Here is a 23,642-nt window from a genome sequence, read left to right as displayed (position 1 = left end):
AGAGAGAGAGAGAGAGAGAGAGAGAGAGAGAGAGAGAGAGAGAGAGAGAGAGAGAGAGAGAGAGAGAGAGAGTCCGACACTGACTTATACACACTACACACTAGATCAGATAATCTTTTGCCTTACACACATTTATACTTAAACATTTATCATTATTATCTGGAATATCTGTTTATTTATGTACACACAAACAGCTAAAATAAATCTTCAGCTCATCACATCTACAATCCGTGAAACCTTTGATGGTCGATTTTAAAATACACCTTATTGCGTAAATAAATACTTCAACCCACGTGGCACAGAAACGTTTACGTCCCAATACATATGTGATGACGTCACCCCCCCCACACACACATCAGCGCTCGCGCACTGTAGGGAGTAGTGCACTCGGTGTGGATTGGAACACACCCCATGAGCTGTGACTACACTGAGACTGTACACAGTAGCACTGACTGGGGGACACACGCCTCTCTTAGACCCTTTTTGCGTGTTAAATCAGTTGTGGCACACACTATGTAAGCTGCCTGGGTAAAATATATCATTACAGTTCATTTCTGTTACCTGCAATAATGTCAGTTTCCTCTGAACACACCGAGTTTACAGTGGAGGCAGTAGAGAGGGTAGGAGACATGAATGATTTATTCACTTTCATACAAATATTATTAACAAATAAGTGTTAAAACGTGTCAAATGTGTCTTTACTCTAACACTCCTGATAAACCTGCGATTTATGATGTCGGCATTTATATATATATATATATATATATATTTATATATATATATTTATATATATATATATATATATATATATATATAAACGATTCCTTGTGTTCTGTGGTGTCAAAGTGACACCTTGTCCAAATACTGTTTGACTTTATTCATGGTGCACTAGGAAGTGCGCTTATTACTGCATACGGAGTCTACTAGTGTAGGCTGTGTGGCGCTATTTGGAACACAGCCCTCCTGTATGGCGAGTAACAGTAAATATATCTATTTGTTTTCGTTAGCTTTCACGGCTAACTTATTAGTTTATTTATTTGAGTTAGCACGGTGCTAACTTGGTGCACAAAGTAGTTTAATCTCTTTTTATTTTATTTTATTTTAATTGTACTTTTGAAACGTAGTTGAAACCAAAGTTTCCTGAAAGTGCGAATGTAACATGAGGTGAATAAAACAACAAAATAAACAAACAACAAAATTAGCATTTAGCTAAACAGAAAATAAACAACGAAGAACTCTTATGAGAAAACTCGGATTTATGAAACGACTGTTTTTTCCCCTTCTTCTCAATTTTAGTCTTCTTTTTAATTAAAGAACAATTAATAAATTAAAGGCGAATAGTTAAATGTTGTGTAAGTGACCTGATCTGGGTTCAGCAGTCTGTTTTGACATTAATTCGATAAGTAAATTGTAATTTTTTTACTAAGAGGAAAAGAAATAGAGAGAGAGGGAGATAGAGGGAGAGAGACACACACAGAGAGAGTGTGTGACAGAGAGAGAGAGAGTCAGAGAAGAGAGATAGGGAGAGAGACAGGCAGAGATAGAGGGAGAGAGAGATTCAGAGAGCGAGAGGGAGACAGAGAGAGAGACAGAGAGAGAGTGTGTGACAGAGAGAGTCAAAGAGAAGAGAGAGACAGAGAGAGTGTGAGAGAGTCAGAGAGCGAGAGGGAGACAGAGAGACAGAGAGAGTGAGTCAGAGAGAGACAGAGATAGAGAGTCAGAGAGAGTGTGTGACAGAGAGAGAGACAGAGACTAAAAAATAACTGTTTATTACAGATGTATGTACATGTATGCAGTCTGATCTAGTGCATGATAATGAGCTGAGGTCAGAATAGCAGTCTGAGGGTGTAGAAAAGTAATCTGATATTTAAGGATCTAAGGAAAGCTCTGTGATGCTAATAATAACCGGCAGCATGTGTTGTGTGGTGACTGTCGTCCCTCTGTATAAAGAAATGTACATGGATTCTCAGTTCCGTCTTTTCAGAAGGTGTTGATTGATTTCCTACGCAGTCTCTCAGTTACACCTGTATTAACGCCTGTATTAACGCCTGTATTATGGCGTACGTACTCACGAATCTCGGTTAGGAGGTTTGGGGACACGGGTCTTGAAATTCTTCCTCACATTCGTTTCTCCTGCAGGCTCTTCAGCAGCTGTACTATGATCCGGATATGGTGCGGAAAGACGTGGCCCAGAAGTGGCTGGCGCAGGCTCAAGTGTCGCCGCAGGCTTGGCACTTCTGCTGGGCGCTGCTGAGCCCGGACAAGGTTGGTTACAAAAGTTACAGTGAGTTTGGATACAGTTCAATTTGGGTATACAATACATCTGAGCAGTCAAGGACACCGCGGTGTGTCCGTCTTCATTAAAGTCACAATGAATTTATTCCGTCTCCAACAGGTTAGATGTCTATATTTTAGTTGCCTGGTTGTTTATTTCATTCGGCTAAACATTTGTTAATTGTCTCTTGATCAAGGCAAGAGAAATGGTAACAGTCATAAAATATATTGTAGCTCTCGTATTTTACTTTCCACCAAGAAGTCAAATGATTTTCACCCGAGCAGGTGCCCGAGATCCAGTTTTTTGGTGCCAGCACACTGCACGGCAAGATCTCCAGCAACTGGCATGACCTCAGTCCTGAGCTTCGCGAGTCTCTTCAATCTCAGCTCGTCTCCCACGTGTGCCACTTCGCCCTCGGGCCCAAGATGGTGCTGACTCGGCTCTGCGTGGCCCTGGCTTCTTTGATCCTTCGCACGCTCCTTGACTCCTGGCCCAGCGCTGTGCCTGATCTCCTCCAAGCCTTCCAGAGCGCAGATGGTACAGCTGAAGCAGCCAGTCAGCACCTGGCCCTGTTAGAGGTGCTCACTGTATTGCCTGAGGAACTCCTGAGCAGGAAGTTCACATCAGGGAACCGTGCCAGGCTTCAAACTGCCCTGGCGCAAGAGTGGACCTTGTTGTGCCCATTGTTGAGGGAGCTGCTGAGGTGCGAAGGCTCGGCCTGTGGCGTGAAGGAGCGAGCGCTGCGCTGCCTGCCGTCCTGGCTCCCACTCGGCATTGATTTGGGACAGATCGAAGGAGTGGTGAAAGATAGCTTAGAGCTTCTTAAAGTGCCTGAGCTTTTTGACACGGCTGTGGAGAGTGTCGTCGGTGCTCTCTCGGTGACTGACTGGCAGAGGTAGGGGCCAAAGACTTATGTTCTAGTAATATCAAGCAATTAAAAACACACTGGCTCTGACACGTTTTTTTTGTTTGTTTGTTTTTGTGTGTAGGTCTGCAGACGGTCTGGTGAAGTTGTTGCCCTGTGTGCTGGAGCTCCAGGAGCAGCTGAAGAGGGCGGTGCAGGACAGAGACATGGAGACGTCTCACGGGATCTGTCGCGTTGTCGTTGCTCTCAGCGAAACTCACTGCAGGTTGCACTCAGACCTTGAAGAGCACGTAGATTCTTCCATAGCTTCTTGAAGCGCAGATAAGTGTCAGGGAAATTATCACTAACTCTCTGGTTCTCTCTCTCTCTCTCTCTCTCTCAGAACATTGCTGGAACAGATCGGACACTGGCAGGGTTTCCAGGCGCTGGTCGGTATGATTCTGTCATGCACTGCGATTCCTGGTCACTACCCGGTGGACGAGACTTCCAGCTCACTGACCCTCACATTCTGGTACACGCTGCAGGTAGGGAAGGACGTCGGAAGGTAGATTTTCGACCACCTATAAGTCATTCTTGTAGTCTGTGTACCGTATTTGAACCTGTAGCCATCTATAGACTCAGAGAGATGCTTGTTTTCTTACAGGATGACATCATGTCACTGGATACGGAGAAGCAGACCTTTTATTTGCAGCTCTACAGACCCATTTACTTCCAGCTGGTCGACGTTCTGCTGCACAAGGCCCGCTTTCCCGACGAGCACGACTACGCCTCGTGGACTTCTGATGACAAGGAACAGTTCAGAACATACAGGTGAGTACAGCGTTTGTTATCAGTGTTTAACGGCACGTGTGATCTGATGAGTCGGAGGCACCGTGTGAATAGCGTTTACCACGTTGCAGAGTCGACATCTCGGACACTCTGATGTGTGTGTATGAGCTTTTGGGCCCCGAACTGCTGCGCAAACTGTACGACAAACTGGGAGTGTTGCTGACCGACCCGACACACATACACTCCTCCCTGTGGCAGGTCAGTATCTCATTTAGGGCTTTAGACTTTCCTCCACACTAAAATATACTTTATTAAATCTATCAATCACAGAAAATAAAAACAGTCCATCGTTACTGCCATCTTATGTCTCTGTCTCTGTCTGTGTGGAGGATGTAGAGGCTCTGCTGTTCGGTTTCCAGTCCATCGCTGACACGGTGGACGTCAGTTACTCAGACGTGATTCCCGGACTGATCGGTCTCATCCCCCTCATCTCATCCAACAACATCCAGCTCACAGAGACAGTCATGTTCACGCTAGGTACAGCAGAAACCACGATAAGTAACAGATGCTGTCAGAAACGGAGCATCCAGGCATCAGAGCAGCACTCGTATATGTAATAAAGATCTTGTGTGTGTTTTATAGGCTCGCTGGCCGAGTGGTTGGCCGATCACCCGGTCATGGTGCCTGCTGTCCTGCGCGTTGTCCTGCCTGCCCTGTCAGACGCTGACCTCTCCGTGCCCGCCGTCTCCACGCTGAAGAGGATCTGCCGCGAGTGCAGGCATCACCTTTACCCTCACGCCAACGACATCCTGGCATCCTCACAGGTACGCTCCAGACTCGTGTGCGGTATGAAAGCTTCAGTTTAGTGTGCGGTATGAAAGCTTTTATTTCCAAGATTATGGTTACACACCGAACCTGTGTTTTTCTCTTTTCTGTTTTTTAGGACGCACTCATTAAGAGGACCCACAAGGTCAGAAACCGTCTCCTCTACACGACATTCCTGGTGCGATTTATATCAGGATCGTTAACCCGAACACGTCTTTTCCCTTCCAGAGCCCTCAGAGCACGTGGCTGATGCAGGCTCTGGGATTTTTACTCTCCGCCATGCCGGATGACGAGATTCAAGACAAATTGCTTTCTCTCCTCTCGCCTCATATCCAGGACCTGGAGCAACTGGCCAATCAGGCGGTACGAATCAAGCCAGCACCTTCCTGCACTTTGTTTTTACTAATCACCTAACTTGTGGAATTTCTAAACATATTGAAAGAGTTCAAGATTCAGCCAATATTTGTCTATTAAAATGTCCCGTGTAGAAATTTCTGCGCGTTGGCTGTCCGATTCATTTCCGGTACAGTTGCCTAGCAACGGTGAACTCACGATATCAATCTCTTATTAGAGCCTCCAGATTATTAGATGTCTGTCGTGTGGACATGCCGATCCTTATCCCTTACAGTCACGTCACGTTATTTTGACGTCTTTCCCTTAACTCGAGTGACGTCAGTAGGATTAACTTTAACGCTAGTCGTGTTTTTCTGTCCTTTGCTTTAAATTCACAGCCCTCTCCTGCCACTAAACACTCCTCACTTCAGGTTCTGGGTCTGATCTCCAGCCTCTTCTCCACTCTCGACACGAGCACGCACGCCGACGGACCGGACAGGGTTAAAGGTCGTCGATTTGCTGCTCACAACAATCCGGTAAAATTCTCGTGTATTTTCTCACGCTCTCAGGAGTCGAGCGTAGACGGATTAGCACGTTATCGACACCTAGCTGTTTAAACATGATTCATTAATGTTTCAGGTCGTAGTCGTGCTACGTCAAGTGTTTCCTCTCATCCAGACATTTCTGAGCAAGTGGCTGAAAGACACCGAAGTCGTGGAGGTAAGAAACGCAAAAATATTCCGTCCGCCTTGGGAAAACTTCCCAAAACAAAATTCTTACTTTGTCTTACTGCTTTTGCTTCTTCGCAGGCCTCATGTGCTGTTTTTGAGAGAAGTCTGAAGATCCTCGGTGGTGATTTTGCTCCTCTCGTAGCTCAGCTTTGTGAGCTGATCAGTCAGCTGTACAGCCGCTACCCACAAGCCTCTGCTTTGGATCTCATACAGCAGGTGGAACGGGAATGTGTGTTTCCACAGCGATGGAGATCCTCTACACGGCGTTATGCTAACCGTTCAATCTCTTCGCTCTTTTATAGCTGCTTCACGTATTCGCCTGTGAGAAGGAACACGTCTCGTCGGTCGCTGCGGTTCTGGAGCTCGTCACCAACGTAACCATGTCGGTTTTTCAGCACGGTAAAGGATCGTGTTCACGCGCTGATGTTAAAAAAGTGACTCCGAACTCAAAGGCAATGTAGACCAAGTGTGTGTGTGTGATGTTGCAGGTGCTAGAGACCATCCTGATGTGGTCGAGTCCTTTATGAAGCTTCATGCGCAGGTCGAGATGTTTTACTCTTTACTCTAGAGAACATTCAGGGGTTAGTTGGATCGTAAGTATAAATGTTTGAAGCTCCTTTTAAACCGTTTCCCCGTTTTACAGGTTCTGAAAAGGAAGCCGGATCTGTACGGCTCCGAGGGTCTGGACATCAGAGTGGTCTTCTACTGTGGTGAGAGCCCATGTAGTGTAGTGCATATCAGATAAAGAACAAAAAGAAAACCATGCACAGAAGCGTCACGGTGTGTTTTTCCTCTTCTTTTTACGCAGGGATTTTAGCTTTGAAATTCCCCGAGGCTCCGACTCTCAAGTCCACGTGTGCGCTGTTCGTAAGTCTGCTTTTCCTCAAAATCCCTGAGGTGAAACGAAAATCGTCACGAGCACTAGACATTAGTTTCCCCTCATTCTCCTGTTTGCTGTGCTGCTCAGACAGAGCTGATGTCTCACTGCGAGGACGTCCCTGCTGTCCGAGACGTGCTGCAGGAGGACGGCCTGCTGCTTCTTCAGACCCTACTGGAGGTCAGAGCTTTATTCCTGTTATACCGCACTGCAATTCACCAACCGTTAATCAGCATCGAAACACTTACAGACAGTCGTTTTCTCACCAGCACCTCTTTGTATTCTCACTGCTTTGCCATAGATTTATGAGAGACTGACACTGGAACTCTGTGTGTGTATGTGTGTAGGCTATCTGTATCCAGGCTCCCCTGGGCTTGCTGGAGCACCTGGCTGAGGTTCTGTTCTCCATCAGTCTCCACTGTCCCAGCTTGCTCGTGACTCGGTTGAGAGACGCCCTGCAGTCTGACGCCTTCCCCTGCGCCTTAATCACTCCGGAGCACAAGGATCACTTCTGCCAGCAGATCCTAAGGTGTTGCTCTGGGATTTGATTCGTTATCGATATTGTGAGTCTAATATCGACTCACAATACAGGAATCTATTTTCACCCATTAGCGGGTCGGTGATAGCGGAAACTTTCGAGTTCACACCTCATAGAGCCTAAGAGGAAGTTTCACAGAGGTAAATTAGTTTGACAGGCTAACGAGCAGAAGGCCGTAGCTGCCACTGACGAGCCCTTAAGTGTGAGAAACGAACCTCAGAAAGAGTCACTTTAGATCAGTGGGTGGTAAAGATTTGCAGCAGCATGTTAGGTTTCACAGAAATTTATACATTCCATGGATTTGGATGACAAGCTTTAAACGAAAGTCTCAGAGGCAGGGTCTTGTATCGAAGCTCACGGCTCTGTTTTTCCTCCTCAGGGAACAAGCGAGTAAGTGGAAGATGAGGGAAATTGCGAAGGAGTTCTGCCTGTTGTGTCGGGGTCTACAGGGAGCAGAGGATACCACGGAGTACTGAACAGCCTTCGCTTTCCGGACACCCGTCTGAACATTTTAGACACTTGTGGGATCAAACACGAAGAGACAAAACGTCTGGGAGGGAAAATCCCATTTTTACAGACTTCCAGTGTCACGAGGTCATGGTTTTTTGTCTAATTTTATTATTCTATTGTGTAGTTTTTTGTTGCTTTTTTTTTTTAAACGCCTTCACAGGTCACGGGCATCGTCCCAGGTTTGGTGTGTTTCAGTGCACAGACAAGACAGTATTAATGTTAGCTTTAAAAGGTTTTACGTTTGTTGTAAAAGTACCATCGTGTTAATTCATCACAACACCATAAAAAGAACTAACGAGTTTTCATAAACTACTAACAGAGAATCTGCAGCAGTGTGTTTATTTCCGTACGGCGATCTGTCGGATAAACGAGATCCCGTCTGCAAAATGGCGAAAATATGGTGACGGACGGACCGCCGTTCCGACAGGACGTATAGATAAACAGTTTCTCTCTACTTACAATACACCACATCTTTCTGGATTTTCACATAATACAGTAATAAGAAAGTCGGTGCGCTAACATAAACAGACAAAGACGCCGGAAGAGGCGTCGGGTTCTCTCGCATGTCCCTCCTCTTGCCTCGGTCACTACCGTATCCTGGTGAACAGATTCAACACTGACTTGGATTCCTGAAACGGCAGTACAAGAACATTGGGCGTTTAAGTGTTACCCATAATGCACCACAACGTGAGAAACCTACAGCTGGTTATGTACTAAAATACGTGTCTAACCTTAGTGCAGCGTGTTTTACTGAAGACGTTCCAGAACCTGAGTGTCTCATCTCCTGCTCCTGTCACTATAGCTTCTCCGTCTGGAGACACAGCCTGGTGAAGACGGTTTAAAATCACACGTGATTAAACAGATTCGTTATCACGCTCGGCTTTTAAGGTAGGTAAAGTTCCTGTTTACCAAGTAAAGCACGCGGTACGAATGTCCGGTCAGCTTGGCCACCTGTGTGAGGGAAGGATATTTCCACACCAGGATCTGGTTTTGTGAGTAGCCGTGTGTGCTGACCTGCAAGACACCAGTAAGGTGTTCAGTATGTTCTAAATTACACCATGTTGTCTAACAGAACTTTGTGTGTGTGTGTGTGAGAGGGAGTTTTCTTACCAGCTCGTTGGCGTGTTTTGACCAGGCCAAGTTGCAGACCTGTGAGCCGGTGTCTGTGCTCTGCAGCGCCTGTCCTGTGAGTGTGTTCCAGAAGCGCAGGCAGCGGTCAGCCGTGCCTCCTCCGGACGCCAAGAGGCCGTGCTGATGGGGCGACCAGGCGATGGCCTTCACCGCTGCTAAGTGCTCGCTGTACTGCTGCACGGGCACCAGGCTCGAGCTGTTCCACACCAGCAGCTACACAAGGCACCAGAGCATTCTGTTATACCAGGTATGACGTGATGTTTTCAGTACGACTGTCTTTATCAGCCACGCTCACGCTGCATCCTCACCTTGTTGTCGTTGCCTCCGGATGCGAGATGCTGGTGGTCAGGAGACCACTTAAGGCCACAGACTTCCTGCCTGTGTCCCTGTAACCTCCTCTCGGCGGCAGGCGGCGCTCGGACGTCCCTCTGCAGAATCACCCTGTCCCTGCTGCCCGAGGAAAGCTGCTCGCCGTTCCACGCCAAAGCTCCTGACAAAACAACACGGCAAACTACGTTACTGATCAATTTGCACACACAACCATAACTCGTCCGATCAAAGGAAAGTGTCGGTACGAACCGACTCGAGCCGAGTGACCTTCCAGGCTGGTTAGCTTCCTCCCTCCGGCTGCGTCCCATATCTGCACAAAACCTTTGTGGGTTCCAACAGCGACCAAGCTTCCCTAAAGAACACAAAACAGAGTGACTTATTACGTGCTCGCGGACTGTAAGACGTTAAACACAGTCGGCTACATAGTTCTAAAATTCTTACGTTTCTATAGAGAAATTGTTAAGTAATAACGTGTCATGCTAAAACACAAGTGAGAGCTCACCCTCTCATTCCAGCAGACTGAAGTCACAGAGTCTCCGTCCACTGACAAATCACACAACCTCGTCACCTGTGAACAAAAATTAAACACAGCGATCACTGGCTGATAAGTCAGCAGACCAAAAATGATCTACTACATTGTTTTTTGTTTTACACACCTGACTGGTACAGGCACTCCATAGATACACACAAGCACCGAGACCAACACTGAGCAGGTTCCCAGCTGACCAGTCTACCTGTTAAAGACACACGAGGCTTCAAATGTTGATCTTTCTAATGCAGCGGACCTGGATCTAATCTGAAAGTCGTGCACATCCTAAAATACACATAAAACACGACTCTGAGCCAGAAGATGCATCGGTTTGGTGCAGAAATTTTGTGGATTATTTGGTGTTGAAGCTTCATTTCAGCACCAAGGACAGCAACACCAACAACCTAACCAACTGGAAATGCCTCTTCTAATATACATTAAATACATTTTATCCTGATTATAGCCATGATTCCCAACTGAGTATGACAATTGTAGCAGACTTAAAAATAAACATAGGATACATCCTGTTAGTATACACATATAAATCATTTAAATCAGAATGGAGCCCAGTCAAGTGAAAGAAGCATGGCTCTTACGTTTGTCTACCTCAGTAAAGTGTGGCTTCTAAACCTGTCAGTCTGAGTGAAGGAGGTGTGGCTTCTAAACCTGTCAGTCTGAGTGAAGGAAGTGTGGCTTCTAAACCTGTCAGTCTGTGTGATGGAGGTGTGGGTTCTAAACCTGCCAGTTTGAGTAAAGGAGGTGTGGCTTCTAAACCTGCCAGTTTGAGTAAAGGAGGTGTGGGTTCTAAACCTGTCAGTCTGTGTGATGGAGGTGTGGGTTCTAAACCTGTCAGTCTGAGTGAAGGAGGCGTGGCTTCTAAACCTGTCAGTCTGAGTGAAGGAGGCGTGGCTTCTAAACCTGTCAGTCTGAGTGAAGGAGGCATGGCTTCTAAACCTGTCTATCTGAGTGAAGGAGGCATGGCTTCTAAACCTGTCTATCTGAGTGAAGGAGGTGTGGCTTCTAAACATGTCAGTCTGTGTGATGGAGGTGTGGCTTCTAAACCTGCCAGTTTGAGTAAAGGAGGTGTGGCTTCTAAACCTGTCAGTCTGTGTGATGGAGGTGTGGCTTCTAAACCTGTCAGTCTGAGTGATGGAGGTGTGGCTTCTAAACCTGCCAGTTTGAGTAAAGGAGGTGTGGCTTCTAAACCTGTCAGTCTGTGTGATGGAGGTGTGGCTTCTAAACCTGCCAGTCTGAGTGAAGGAGGCGTGGCTTCTAAACCTGTTAGTCTGAGTGAAGGAGGTGTGGCTTCTAAACATGTCAGTCTGAGTGAAGGAGGCATGGCTTCTAAACATGTCAGTCTGAGTGAAGGAGGCATGGCTTCTAAACCTGTTAGTCTGAGTGAAGGAGGTATGGCTTCTAAACCTGTCAGTCTGTGTGATGGAGGTGTGGCTTCTAAACCTGTCAGTCTGAGTGAAGGAGGCGTGGCTTCTAAACCTGTTAGTCTGAGTGAAGGAGGCATGGCTTCTAAACCTGTCACTCAGTGAAGGAGGCATGGCCTCTTACTTAAAAATAGACATTTTAAGAGCAAATATTTGGTACATTATTATTAAACAGACGAAAATAGAAGCGCGTACCAGATTGAGATAGAAGTCATCCTGCAGCTCCGGTGCATCCAAAACTTTGAAGGGAATTTTGGAGATCTTTCGTGCCGGCTTTCGCGGTGACCGCAACAGCTTGTGGCTGGAGGGAGAGAGACAAACACACACACACACGAAATACTGAGACCCATATGGACATGTGAAGAAGAAGCAGTGTGTGTGAGAGGAAATGATAAACATGCCTCTGACTACCTTTTGTTGCTGAGAGGAGAGAGGGAATATGGAGAGATCTCATTGCCGCTGTCAAAAGGCACTCTCTTTGTGTGAATCGTGTACTAAAAGAGACACAAAAAAAGAAATCATGCTACTTTTGCCTACAAGTTGGCCAGATTGATAAGCAAACACACAACCTCACCCTGAACAGGCTGTGTATGTCCTGTGAGAGGATGGCATGCCGTCGGTCGTCTGTGTGAGGGTCGGGTACAGTCTCGATGCCCGCACCCAGGAGCTCGTTCCGCAGCAGAGCAGCATAGGCCACTGTGTCTGCACGGATATATGGATTAGTGACCTCCATACAATGAAGAGTCTGGATTAACTGAGCCAAATGTATCGTACAATGGATGTCTAGTATAAAACCTGCCCTATATTCATCTTAAAAGCATAACTGTATCATAACTTAAGCACAGATAAGATCTGATGAAGAACACCAAAACATGAACCTTACCCTTTCCACTGTCAGTACTGGCGTCTTTTGAGCGCTGATTCTGGTTAGGTGACCAGCAGTTTTCCTGCAAAGTCAATAAATCAGTAGGTGAGGTGGCACACCAAGGGAAAAACAAAAGCTCGATGCTTAACTAACGAACGTGACATACGTTGGCATAATGGAAGTTGATGCTCCAGTTGCTTCCTGCACGAGTAGGTATGAACCTGTCGCCTGACTTAACACTGACTGGACTGCATGAGGCAAAGCCAGACTGTGCAGGGGGAAAAAAATAACACACAAGCATGAAACACGGATCTCTTCTGAGACGCATCATCTTTTTATTATGACTCATGATAATCTGTAAAAACTCCCCAACCTTGGACACGTGACCGTTGGACAGGTTCTGGTGGTTGATCTGCCTGAGGAGTCGTCTCTCATAGTCCTGGTCCATTTCCGCTGTCTTTGCCTCAGTCTGCGCTCGCGGGGCCGCCCACCTCTTCCATCCCTGGACGGACAGGAAGAAAAAGAAAAAAAAAAAAGTTAAATCCTTAAATATTCTAAAGTGCTCAGTGGTTCTAAATGTGCTTGTCTCTAAAAAAAAATTTCATTCAGTGCAGCTACAATGTTCTTGAACATGTCCATCTTAACCTGCAGGTGTTCATCTGGCTCTCAGCGTGTTTGTTTCTCCAACAAGGCAGATCTTCCTCCTTTCTAAAGGTGTTCATCTGAATCTCTCTTGTGTCTCTTCACCTTTCTCAGCAGCAGTCTATTTGTCTCCAGTGGTGTCCATCCATCCATCCATCCATCTAGCCCTAGAAGCTGCCTCACTCACCTCTAAAAGGTCTTCACACTGTGAACTCTCTGAACTGCTTGTTTACACTGCAGGTGTTTATCCGACACTAACAGGACACAGTTTACACAGTTGCCATGGAGGCTACCTGACACTTTACTCACACGATTAGCATTAGCATTAGCCCCTTACCTGAGAAAGGAAAAACCACCTTGACTTTTGCAGTCTAGCTCTCCATAACACTACAGACTACCTGTTTAATCAGTGCTGGCTGTAAAATAAAAGCTGACATGATGCTTAGGTGAAGCCAGGTGCTAAGCTAGAGGGTTCAACATCAGCTACCTTCCTGCTCCAGCTAGCTAAGTGTAGCCAAACTTACCTGTTTAGCTGCACACTTCAGTATCCGACCTCTCAGTTAGCATTTTTTTTAAAGATGCTATGTACTGACAGAAGCTCAGGAAACAACCCTTTTATTGAGCTGTGGACAGATTCCACGCAGACCGAATGTGAGACTGAATGTTTACGTTTCTGTCAAGATGGCGGAGCAATCAGCTGCGACGCTTTTTTTTAACACACCTCTATTCCGAAAGACACGCCTCCTGCCGCTGGATCAAGTTGTAGATTGACCCGAATGCGGGTAGGGAAACAAACGGAGTGCTTGTGAAGCAAATTTAATAAAGGTACCTGAAGGGGGCGCTCTAATACTAATTATTATTGTTTTGTTCTTATTTAACTATTTCACCCTACATTTCGGGTATTTAATTTTGAAATATATATATAAAATAATTAAACAAAGAAAATAATATTATATGTGAAATTTAATTCATTTTGAAAATAGAAATTTTATATATATATATTAAATTCAATTTATATATATTTATATTATAATATAAATTATATATATATTCAATTTTTTTATTTTCAAAATGAATTATATATATATAATTAATAATTAATATATAATTTATATAATATATATAATATAATACACCTTCTCATTCAAAGAGTTTTCTTTATTTTCATGACTATGAAAATTGTAGTTTCACACTGAAGGCATCAAAACCATGAATTAACACATGTGGAATTATATACGTACATGACAAAAAAGTGTGAAACAACTGAAAATATGTCATATTGTAGGTTCTTCAAACTAGCCACCTTTCGCTTTGATTACTGCTTTGCACACTCTTGGCATTCTCTTGATGATCTTCAAGAGGTAGTTACCTGAAATGGTCTTCCAACAGTCTTGAAGGAGTTCCCAGAGATGCTTAGCACTTGTTGGCCCTTTTGCCTTCACTCTGCGGTACAGCTCACCCCAAACCATCTCGATTGGGTGCAGGTCCGGTGACTGTGGAGGCCAGGTCATCTGGCACAGCACCCCATCACTCTCCTTCATGGTCAAATAGCCCTTACACACAGCCTGGAGGTGTGTGTGGGGTCATTGTCCTGTTGAAAAGGTGGTATGTCCAAACTTTTGGAAGGTGTGTCCAAACTTTTGGTCTGTACTGTGTGTGTGTGTGTGTGTATATATATATATATATATATATATATATATATATATATATATATTTATTTATTTATTTTTCACTTTTTATTTTCAAAATGAATTAAATATCACATATGATTTTACTTTCTTTTTTACTTCAGAAATAACATCAATAAGTAAAGACGGGAGAAATATAGATACGTTGGTAACAAAAAAAATGTAAAGAAATTATAATGATTTCTATGGGTTTTTTGTTGCTGTTTTTTTTTTTTTTTTGCAAAAATACTCATTCATCCGTGTAATTAATAATTGTACGACTGTACAATGACAAATAACGTATTCTATTTTAATTCACTACAAGGTATCGTATGTATTCATCGCTTTAATTTTAATCCGTCAGTTGGACTTGTGTCTAATCAGTTTCTTGTCTCTGTGTGTGAGACATACATGGATGAGTCCAGGCTTGTCTGGGCTGAGATGCAGCAGAGATGAACCACCCCGAGGCACAGCAGGGGGAAATGACTGATTTCTAGGAATCATTAACGACGATGGTCGGAGGTCGCTGTTTCATCCCACAGGAGAAAAAAAAAAACAATAAAACACAAAACAATAAAACAGTCATGTTGTCATCACCTGGTAAAATCCTCTGAATTTGAATTTTCCCTTCTGTCACCATAACATATCAGATCACAGATCTGACTCTGACTCGTGGGGAATTTTCCTGTAGCTCACATGAAGATGTGGTCAGGAGCTTAAAGCGAGAGTCTGGCTTGTGATTAGACTTGATGGCTTTTGTTTTTGTCTAGATCATTTGATATGAAAGTTTAATAAGACAAAAAAAAGATGCAGCTTTATTTATCTGACACTGAGGACTCCTTCCATAACTGTTCTATAACCTTCTGACCAATCAGAATGATATTAAAAGATCAAAATTACAGTTCAGTTCATTAGACTTTCATTTCCTTTTTCACTCGGAACAACCACACAAACACAAGCTTTTGAAATCGTGTAAAACACCACAAAGGCCTCGTCTCTAAACTCCAACGTTACGGATCTCTGGATTTGCTCTTTTAATTATTCCTGTGCTTTCTGTTCTGCTGTGTTTGAAGCAGTTTGGGATGAAAGCAGGCAGCTGTGTTTTAATATGTGCGCCCCTTATCATCCCTCAGACACCGTCGCCATGGCAACGAGATAAAGCAGGACGAAATGTGCAAATGACAGGTTTCTCCTGCTTAACGTTGAAATCAGAGGATCAGTGTACGATATGTCTTAAGAGAGCTTAAATTTCAAGGAACTTGAGGAAGTAAGAGCCTTGGAATGATTAAATAAAGGTGAGGCCATGTAGAAACAGTCAAGTCATGAAGAGTTTTATTGTCTTTTCAACCATATATAGCCGTTGCAGTAGACAGTAACATGAGACAACGTTTCTCCAGGATGATGGTGCTACATAAAACAAAGACAGAGCTATAAGGACTTAAGTAAGTAAGTCTTAGATACATAAAGTGCATCTGTGCAACCTGGTGTGCACAGTGCAGGACAAGACAGACAAGACAGTGCCGGACAAAAGACAGTACAGGACAAAGGACAGTACATGACAAAAGAGAGACCAGGACAAAGGACAGTGCAGGACAAAGGACAGTGCAGACACAAATACAAGACATCACACAAAAGACAATACACAAAAACAGCACCGACCAGTGTGACATACTGTCTGTTCAAAAACATTACGTGTGCAGAAATACTGGAATGAACACAGTATTATATCAGCAGTTACATGAGGTAATGTAAAGGAACTGTACATTTTAGTTCAGTTATTAAGGAGTCTGATTTCTTGTAGGGGGGCACGGTGGCTTAGTGGTTAGCACGTTCGCCTCAAACCTCCAGGGTTGGGGGTTCGATTCCCATCTCCGCCTTGTATGTGTGGAGTTTGCATGTTCTCCCCGTGCCTCGGGGGTTTCCTCCGGGTACTCCGGTTTCCTCCCCCGGTCCAAAGACATGCATGGTAGGTTGATTGGCATCTCTGGAAAATTGTCCGTAGTGTGTGTGTGTGTGTGTGTGTGTGTGTGTGTGTGTGTGTGTGTGTGTGTGTGTGTGTGTGTGTGTGTGTGTGTGTGTGTGTGTGTGTGTCCTGCGATGGGTTGGCACTCCATCCAGGTGTATCCTGCCCGATGCCCAAAGACCCCTGACATAGGCACATGTTCCCTGTGACCGGATGTTCGGATAAAGCAGTAGAAAATGAATGAATGAATGATTTCTTGTGGAAAGAAACTCCTACACAGTCTTGTTGTGAGGACAAAACAAGCTCGTTCTCATCACCATGACATTGCACATGGAGCACGAAACCACAACACGCTTTCCCTTAACCTTGTTTATAGTAAACAGAGTAAAATGGGGGGACGAAACATGCGAACGACTTGTTAAGTCTACAGACATGACGTAGACACGTGACAAACATCTGTCATGGTTCATATGAAGAGGGCCTTTTAAAATCCAGGTCATTTATTCATGGATCCTTATATTATATTATATATACACCACAATCAGACTGCATCTGGAACAATGTTGTTCCCTAAATTAAAGAGTTAGGAGTGGGTCAGAATTACTGTAGTGTTTTATTTTTTAAAGCACCATTAAATCAGAGGTAATCAGAAACTGGGGCAAGTCTCAAGTCACTGGCCTGTATTACAATAAGCCTTGTTTTCATTTATCTTCCCCTTTGGCATTGGGACAACTATGCAAGAGGACAGAAAATGTGCAAAGTCATGCTAGCCGAGGCAGAACATAACTTCTGTCTTTCTTCTACTATCTGGGTGAGCGAGGTCTCGCGAGATTTGAACGTGTTTATAGAACGCGCGAGCCACAGAGGCTTATATAAGCGCGAGCCACAGCGGCTCCTCGGGTTTTTTTTTTTTAAAAAAAAAGTAACGTCCCACTGAGAAGGAGCCGAAGGTAGGTTTTTTTGTTTATTTACCCCCCACAAATTAATACTTTTGAACAAAATCATTTTTAAACCCATTTCAAGATGTTCTAACAATACGTAGAGGATTTGTTTCGAAGTAAAACCTGTTGAATGGCAGGGCGCAGGTTTGTGGTCGAATCCGAATCGGCTCGGAGTCGAATATACAGGTTCACTAAAGCAGGCATAGAAAGCAGGCTGTATATTCGGGTTCAAATCCGAATCGGCTCGGAGTCGAATACACAGTTCACTAAAGCAGGCTGTAGGCTGTACTGTTTAATCCTCGGTGTAGTGCGCAGGTGAAGGGACTGTAAGTTGCTTACGGTCGGTTTTTCTTTTAGTCTAATATTGTGTCCAACCTGTAATAAATACTCCTTAGTTAATTTAGTTGTTATTTAATTCGTATCTGAAGGAATAAAGTTGTGAAGGTATTGAGTTGTAGTTAAAACCTGGAACAAACGTTGCGACATTGAGGAAGTGATAAAACCTGGATTCAGATGTCATACAGAGTTTTATTACATGATCACTGAATGACTGTCACTGATTTTCACTGCTCATTCGAATGTATTCAAAGTTCTTGTTTTTTTTTTTTTGTCATCTAGCATTACTTCATGATCTACTTTGCACATTTCATAGCAGATTGCACCTTACTGTTGTAACAAAACCACTCTGTTCCTCTTTTCAGTACAGCCAAATATGTCAGCCGGTAAAGCACAAATTGGCAAACCTGCCCCTGACTTCACGGCCAAGGCGGTGATGCCTGATGGGCAGTTCAAGGACCTGAAGTTGTCTGATTATCGAGGTATGACCTCTTATTTTCATGCAGTATCGAATACGGGAAGTCGCAAGACCACTGATGTTAAGAGCGAATATTTATTTTTCTGCAGGGAAGTACGTAGTTTTCTTCTTCTACCCTCTGGACTTCACCTTCGTGTGTCCCACTGAGATCATCGCCTTCAGTGACGCGGCAGATGAATTCAAAAAGATCAACTGTGAGGTGATCGGTGCATCAGTGGACTCACACTTCTGCCACCTGGCCTGGTGAGCGTCTCCTGAAAAGCCAGAATTGAATACATTACATCAAAAGTTTGACCGCAGTTTTGTCGATAATTGCAACGTTCCTCTCCTTCTGTGCATCAGGATAAACACCCCCAGGAAGCAAGGTGGTCTGGGACACATGAAGGTCCCTCTGGTGGCTGACACCAAACGAACCATCTCTGAAGATTATGGTGTACTGAAGGAGGACGAAGGCATTGCTTACAGGTGTGTTTAAGTTGCTGAAATATTTTCTCAGTGCAGAGATGATCGATCGTGATTTATATGCATCACCTAAGTTCACGTTTGATCTTTTCTCTTCAGAGGCCTCTTCATTATTGACGATAAAGGCATCCTGAGGCAGATAACTATTAACGACCTGCCGGTTGGTCGCTCCATCGATGAGACGCTGCGTCTGGTTCAGGCCTTTCAATTCACCGACAAACACGGAGAAGGTGAGTGGTCGTGGTGAATGAATTTAATAAATGTACGACAAATACAAATCAGTAACTGGAGTAGTTATTAGCCAGTTATAAACCATTGTTATAAACATTAATAAGGTATTGATACCTGTTCTCACATCATTGTCTAGTGTGCCCAGCTGGATGGAAGCCTGGAAAGGACACCATCAAGCCCGATGTCGCGAAGAGCAAAGATTTCTTCTCCAAACAAAACTAAACCCATAAAATTCTGCAGTGTAGTCTGACAGGCCCCACACTACTGGCACTTGTATCGCACCTCAGTAACAATTACCACTCTGTTAAGCTGAAAATAAGTGTTTAGGATTGTAATTGTTGGTTATGTCATGTGACTTTGTGAGAAGTATGATGGTCATGTAGAAGACTACTATTTTGTATGTTTACAACTTTTCATGTTTCCTTTTGTGAAATAAAAAACAAAAATAACAGCGGAGACCCGGCTTTTTATTCTTGCTTTCTAGATTCAGTAAAAAAACAGATCTTCTAACACGCTGAGGGAATGACAGGAACTTGGGCAAGAGCTAGACTGCCTGCATTTCAACAGAGTTTGTAATAGATTTAAGCTAACATGTAATGTGATAAAGCATATCATTTAGGATGTTTATATACACAATTTATATAATTAATAAAATGTTTTGTGAAATCATAGTTTTCCAAGGGACCAAAGGAAGAAGAATTGAAAGTAAAAATCAACAACAACAAAAAAAAATCTATACTCCATATATAGTTTTTTAATATTTGGAAGTTTTATGTCATTTCAAGTATGAATCATCTCCGAGTCGATTCCTTCTTTTGGTAAACGGTTCAGTTGATTGATTCGCGCGAGCGTTCATGAGCGTCTTTAACGGACACGGTGTTAGCTTCTTGGCTAACAGTTTCTTCTCAGGTTTTTACGAATTAGACACATTAAAAGTTATATTTAGACACTTTAATTCAAGCAAGCAGTTGTTTAGTTTAGCTAGAAATAAAAGAGGTGGTGATATTTAACAGCGAGGACATGACCAATGTTGTGAAAAAACGAGGGAAAACAAAGCAGGAGACTGCTGAGGTAAACAAACAAACAAACAAACAAACAAACAAACATCAAGCTGGTCATTTATCAAAGTTAGCTTACTGTATTTGTAACATTACTTATTTAAACTACCTACTTAATTTAGCTACATCTTAATAAGGTCTGGTCAAAATGAACAGACAAACTGGAAGATTAATTGAAGTAAAATAAAAAAACAAACATTTAATAAACATTTATCAACGAATATAGCAAATATGATTTGTTTATTGCTATTAATAATTATGAACAATTAGTAATTATTATTGCAACAGTATTGTTGTAACAGTTTGACATGTGAGGTAATAAATAATAAACAGTCATAAAAAATGTGAATTTAAAAAAAAATTTATTTAGACAAATTAAAACTCTTCTTATATTCGATGATATTTTTAATAGACAATGTTTGTGATGATATAAGATCAATAGAACAAACATAAAACAAGTGTAACAGACAACAGTGTAAGACCTTGACTTTATTTATTGGTTTGTTTCCTATTGATTAAAACACAATGATCTTTCCGTAGCTGTGAACGATGTCGTTTTAATTAATTAATGTTGTTTTTGTTGTTTTTTTTCTGAACGCTTTCAGTGGGACAGCTTATTCCATCAGGAGCTGAGAAGCCAGGAGCAGTCGCTGGTGTTTGTTAAGCGAATGCTGGTCCTAGCCGTGTCCTCTATAACATACCTGCGTGGGATCTTTCCAGAAAACGCGTATCGATCCCGCTACTTAGAAGGTGTCGTCTTTAATTAAACATGAAATACTTCACCTGTTTGCTGCTTAACCTGGTCATCACAGATTATTATTCTAAAAGCGATGTTGAGTTTCATGCTATGTAACATTATAGAGATAACCTTTTATTGGTTTTATAGTAAGTATAGTCAGTGTCACGTTTGAGAACTTAAACTATTTCACAAAGTTTATCGTTTTCAAAAATGTAGATTTATGCATCAAGGTTCTTAAAGAGGATTGCACCTCTCCAGGAGCCTGCAAAATTGTCAAGTGGTAAGTGAACAACTTAGGACACTGATGTTCATTTTTAAAGAGGTTTAAAATGTACGGACACACACACACACACACACACACACTTATCTCATGTGGATGTATAAGCAACAACAGAAACGTTTGCTTGTGTGTCCACTGTTTGATAGGTCGTGTATGACAGGATAACATGAAATAACTGTCTTCTACACTTCCCTGTTTGCATTTATATCAATACATTGGTCATGTCTTACTTAAAATAATTCAGGTCCTGAATCTGAAATTAAAAAAATGTTCTATCTTTTTTTTCGAAGGTTGATGGGGTGTTTTGATGCTTTGGAGAAGAGATACGTAAGTTCTTGTCATTCCCAAGTTCGATATTATCGCGTTTGTGGAGACTGAAGATTTAATAGTGCTGTATTGTTTGTATTCTGTTCCAGCTGCAGATCGTGCTTATCGGCGTAAGTGTATACATTTTACTAAGTTTACGCAGGGACTTTCATAAATATCGTGTCTTTGTAGTACCGTGTGTGTAATTTTTAATCTTTTTTAAACAGGTACACAGAGACCCAGATGACACAAATGTAAGGAACGGTACCGTTTCTTAGAGTGGTATATGTGCAAATGCGTATATGTGTGTATAATGTACCTTTAATGTACCTCTTACAGCATGTCATAGAGTCTTACCAGTTCAAGTTCAAATACATAGACAATGGGCCTCAGATGGACATTCTCAGGTAAGAAATGAGCTGTTAAACCCCCCAAGGTGATTTGTGGACATCACCGAGGACTTTCCGAGCACCTCTTCACTGCATGTCGTCTGCTCGTAAACATCAGCTAATCAACACACCCACTCATTATGTTTAATATGGGTGCAGGAAAAACAAATATGTGCAGTGCCACAAGGTGTAGCGCTAATGGGTTCAGCACCGTACAAATTAATTGTTCCCATACATCATGAAGCACTTTCTTTTTCAAAGCCTAAACTTATAATTGCATAATCACTAGGCTGGATTTGGTAGGATTCGAGTGCTTCAACCACTGTTGTATGTAAAATTATGTTTTTTAATGAAATAAAAGCTTTACTTCGACATGTAGCTGTAGCGCGAATTTAAAGTATCAAACGTCTTTATTTTTTCCGCAACGATATCACTGTTTATGGCCTACAACATGGCCTTTCTTTGTCTGCTTCTGATCCCCTGCTCTCCACCCGAATGAAAGTAACAGCTTCCTGCTTCCCAGTTTTTCTCCACATTTGGCCTTTTGCCAGTTCCCATCCACTTATTAGCTGTGTGCTATTACAGAGCAGCTATCAACCTGGCTAGTAAATATTTCCTCTGAGACATGTTAAACCAGCCTGGTTCATTTTCTATGGCCGGTGCATTGTAAGCATTCAAACTTGTGACCTCCTGCCTCCTTCAAAAATCCTGTTTGGTCGCAATGCACACAACCCCCTCCAGGAACACCATGGAAAGCTATTAGCATTTCCTCTTCATTTCGAAGCTACAGTGACAGATGACAGGATGTGAATACTAGAGCTAATAGTAAAGTGGATGATATGTGCCACACCTAATAGATAATACATGCATGCATGCTGCTCATTCTTTCCAAATATTGAACTAAATATTCAGATGCAGTTTTTAAAATTGACTTTATATTACGACCCGCTGTGTCCCACTCGTGACTCTCACGTTTTTTTGTTTTGTTTTAGAAACGAGAACATTGAGATGAGCGTGACTATGGAGAACACTAAGAAGGCCTCGGTTCTGTTGATCAGGAAGCTTTTCCTCCTCATGCAGAATCTGGATTCTCTGCCCGACGGCGTCCATCTCACCATGAAGCTCTACTACTATGACGACGGTAAAACAAACATCTGTAGCTCAGAGTAAACACGGAGTCTAAATTGTTGCGTTAGAGCTTGCACAGGTTCGAAGCAGCGGTTCTGAAAAGACACAGTAAAGGAAGAAAGCACTATACATATCCAGCATTTTAGCCAATATCTGTCCAGTAATGGTACTTATTATCTATCTGCTGTTTGAAATGCGACAGTGACCCCATCAGAATACGAGCCGCCTGGTTTTAAGGAGGGAATGTGCGACAGCCTGTGGTTCGAGGGCACAGCGGTGCACTTCAGAGTGGGAGATTTGCAAACTCCCTTCCACGTGCTGAAGGTCGGAGTGGCAGCTGAGCAGGGCCGTGTGAGTAAACTGCAGGAAGGCGAGCACATGAGAGAGAGCGTCCAGGACTCCATGCAAGAGGTGACGTGTATAACAACAGAGAAAAGCTCTAACGTCCTCAGTGCTGTGTCTCCAGACTGCATTAAATCATTACATTACATTTTTTCAAATAGGTGCCTGGACAGTGCAGGGAGGAGGATCTGCCATCCGAGGACGGTAAGTTTATTTTCTGACATCTCTGGAAGTCCTGAGTGTTTTATTAGTTGTCATTAGCTTTGTAAACATTTATGTCTAGAATCAGCTGCGCAGTTCAAGCAACCCACTAAAGCGACAGCAAAGGTAGGAGCGATTGTTGTGCACACTAAAAAATAATTAACCAGATTTTACCAAAGGACTAATCACGATTTCCCCCATCATCAGAGACGAGGCAACAAACTGGCGAAGAGACGGAGGAAAGAACCATAAACGCAATCTGTAGCGGTTTGTTTGGACTGAGGTTGTGTTGTGTGTTTTTTTGCAGTATCCTTGTATTTATTTGTGGTTTCTTTTTAAGGCCAGAGTGAAACATTCCGAGTTATTTAGCTGTTGGAACTTTTGTTTTGCTGTTCAAATGTTCGAAGGCTGCAATTCAATAAAAGCCTAGAAAGAGCGAAACAAATGCACAGTTCACAAAAGA

General features: G+C 43.1%; 4 protein-coding genes across 8 annotated transcripts; 3 read left to right on the top strand and 1 right to left on the bottom strand.

Annotated features, from left to right (window-relative positions):
- Window positions 1-397: 397 nt before the first annotated feature.
- ipo13a (importin 13a) lies at window positions 398-8,045 on the top strand. 3 transcript variants are annotated; one of them, XM_027156811.2, is made up of 21 exons: window positions 398-620; window positions 2,140-2,265; window positions 2,560-3,170; window positions 3,265-3,405; window positions 3,523-3,664; window positions 3,784-3,950; window positions 4,040-4,166; window positions 4,298-4,445; window positions 4,551-4,732; window positions 4,852-4,878; window positions 4,962-5,096; window positions 5,465-5,602; window positions 5,706-5,786; window positions 5,876-6,013; window positions 6,100-6,196; window positions 6,286-6,338; window positions 6,441-6,507; window positions 6,606-6,664; window positions 6,765-6,854; window positions 7,022-7,237; window positions 7,592-8,045. In XM_027156811.2, exons 1-20 carry the CDS (start codon window positions 570-572, stop codon window positions 7,220-7,222), a joined length of 2,781 nt encoding a protein of 926 aa, XP_027012612.2. In that variant the 5' UTR covers window positions 398-569; the 3' UTR covers window positions 7,223-7,237; window positions 7,592-8,045. The 3 variants fall into 3 exon arrangements, with proteins under 3 accessions (XP_027012612.2, XP_027012611.2, XP_027012613.2); XM_027156810.2 differs by having other exon boundaries at window positions 399-620; window positions 7,022-7,203; XM_027156812.2 differs by lacking the exon at window positions 398-620 and adding an exon at window positions 975-1,164 and having other exon boundaries at window positions 7,022-7,203.
- fzr1b (fizzy/cell division cycle 20 related 1b) lies at window positions 8,019-13,367 on the bottom strand. 2 transcript variants are annotated; one of them, XM_027156814.2, is made up of 15 exons: window positions 12,662-13,367; window positions 12,390-12,518; window positions 12,183-12,284; window positions 12,035-12,098; window positions 11,726-11,853; window positions 11,563-11,645; window positions 11,347-11,452; window positions 9,840-9,917; window positions 9,686-9,751; window positions 9,433-9,535; window positions 9,162-9,343; window positions 8,833-9,066; window positions 8,632-8,736; window positions 8,454-8,546; window positions 8,019-8,351 (listed from the first exon to the last, which is right to left on the bottom strand). In XM_027156814.2, the coding sequence occupies exons 2-15, from the start codon at window positions 12,462-12,464 to the stop codon at window positions 8,310-8,312; spliced, it is 1,461 nt and encodes a 486-aa protein (XP_027012615.1). In that variant the 5' UTR covers window positions 12,465-12,518; window positions 12,662-13,367; the 3' UTR covers window positions 8,019-8,309. The 2 variants fall into 2 exon arrangements, with proteins under 2 accessions (XP_027012615.1, XP_027012616.1); XM_027156815.2 differs by having other exon boundaries at window positions 13,183-13,367.
- Window positions 13,368-17,088: 3,721 nt separating this feature from the next.
- On the top strand, window positions 17,089-19,192 carry prdx1 (peroxiredoxin 1). 2 transcript variants are annotated; one of them, XM_027156793.2, is made up of 6 exons: window positions 17,089-17,238; window positions 17,931-18,047; window positions 18,133-18,286; window positions 18,386-18,508; window positions 18,605-18,735; window positions 18,873-19,192. In XM_027156793.2, the coding sequence occupies exons 2-6, from the start codon at window positions 17,942-17,944 to the stop codon at window positions 18,956-18,958; spliced, it is 600 nt and encodes a 199-aa protein (XP_027012594.1). In that variant the 5' UTR covers window positions 17,089-17,238; window positions 17,931-17,941; the 3' UTR covers window positions 18,959-19,192. The 2 variants fall into 2 exon arrangements, with proteins under 2 accessions (XP_027012594.1, XP_027012595.1); XM_027156794.2 differs by lacking the exon at window positions 17,089-17,238 and adding an exon at window positions 17,525-17,555.
- A 373-nt stretch (window positions 19,193-19,565) lies between these two features.
- On the top strand, window positions 19,566-23,640 carry zte38 (zebrafish testis-expressed 38). Its single transcript, XM_027156791.2, has 12 exons — window positions 19,566-19,807; window positions 20,400-20,544; window positions 20,750-20,813; window positions 21,104-21,140; window positions 21,230-21,250; window positions 21,347-21,373; window positions 21,459-21,526; window positions 22,501-22,649; window positions 22,839-23,047; window positions 23,140-23,182; window positions 23,262-23,305; window positions 23,387-23,640. Exons 1-12 carry the CDS (start codon window positions 19,757-19,759, stop codon window positions 23,429-23,431), a joined length of 903 nt encoding a protein of 300 aa, XP_027012592.2. The 5' UTR covers window positions 19,566-19,756; the 3' UTR covers window positions 23,432-23,640.
- Window positions 23,641-23,642: the final 2 nt, after the last annotated feature.

The sequence above is a fragment of the Tachysurus fulvidraco genome, chromosome 1, assembly GCF_022655615.1.
Source record: "Tachysurus fulvidraco isolate hzauxx_2018 chromosome 1, HZAU_PFXX_2.0, whole genome shotgun sequence".
NCBI lineage: Eukaryota > Metazoa > Chordata > Actinopteri > Siluriformes > Bagridae > Tachysurus > Tachysurus fulvidraco.
Note: the sequence above shows the minus strand (reverse complement) of the source record. Positions and strands in the feature narration are given on the sequence as shown.

Excerpts from the sequence above, each read along its gene's own strand:
- ipo13a (XM_027156810.2), top strand. The coding sequence starts at position 570 with ATGTCAGTTTCCTCTGAACACACCGAGTTTACAGTGGAGGCAGTAGAG. Across the intron at positions 3,665-3,783 it reads CATTCTGGTACACGCTGCAG|GATGACATCATGTCACTGGA; the intron begins GTAGGGAAGGAC and ends GTTTTCTTACAG. Across the intron at positions 5,097-5,464 it reads AGCAACTGGCCAATCAGGCG|CCCTCTCCTGCCACTAAACA; the intron begins GTACGAATCAAG and ends TTAAATTCACAG.
- fzr1b (XM_027156814.2), bottom strand. The coding sequence starts at position 12,464 with ATGGACCAGGACTATGAGAGACGACTCCTCAGGCAGATCAACCACCAG. Across the intron at positions 9,344-9,432 it reads AGGTCACTCGGCTCGAGTCG|GAGCTTTGGCGTGGAACGGC; the intron begins GTTCGTACCGAC and ends TTGTTTTGTCAG. Across the intron at positions 8,352-8,453 it reads GTAAAACACGCTGCACTAAG|GAATCCAAGTCAGTGTTGAA; the intron begins GTTAGACACGTA and ends CTGCCGTTTCAG.
- zte38 (XM_027156791.2), top strand. The coding sequence starts at position 19,757 with ATGACCAATGTTGTGAAAAAACGAGGGAAAACAAAGCAGGAGACTGCT. Across the intron at positions 21,374-21,458 it reads GAGACCCAGATGACACAAAT|CATGTCATAGAGTCTTACCA; the intron begins GTAAGGAACGGT and ends TACCTCTTACAG. Across the intron at positions 23,306-23,386 it reads CCACTAAAGCGACAGCAAAG|AGACGAGGCAACAAACTGGC; the intron begins GTAGGAGCGATT and ends CCCCATCATCAG.
- prdx1 (XM_027156793.2), top strand. The coding sequence starts at position 17,942 with ATGTCAGCCGGTAAAGCACAAATTGGCAAACCTGCCCCTGACTTCACG. Across the intron at positions 18,287-18,385 it reads CACTTCTGCCACCTGGCCTG|GATAAACACCCCCAGGAAGC; the intron begins GTGAGCGTCTCC and ends TCTGTGCATCAG. Across the intron at positions 18,509-18,604 it reads GACGAAGGCATTGCTTACAG|AGGCCTCTTCATTATTGACG; the intron begins GTGTGTTTAAGT and ends TTTTCTCTTCAG.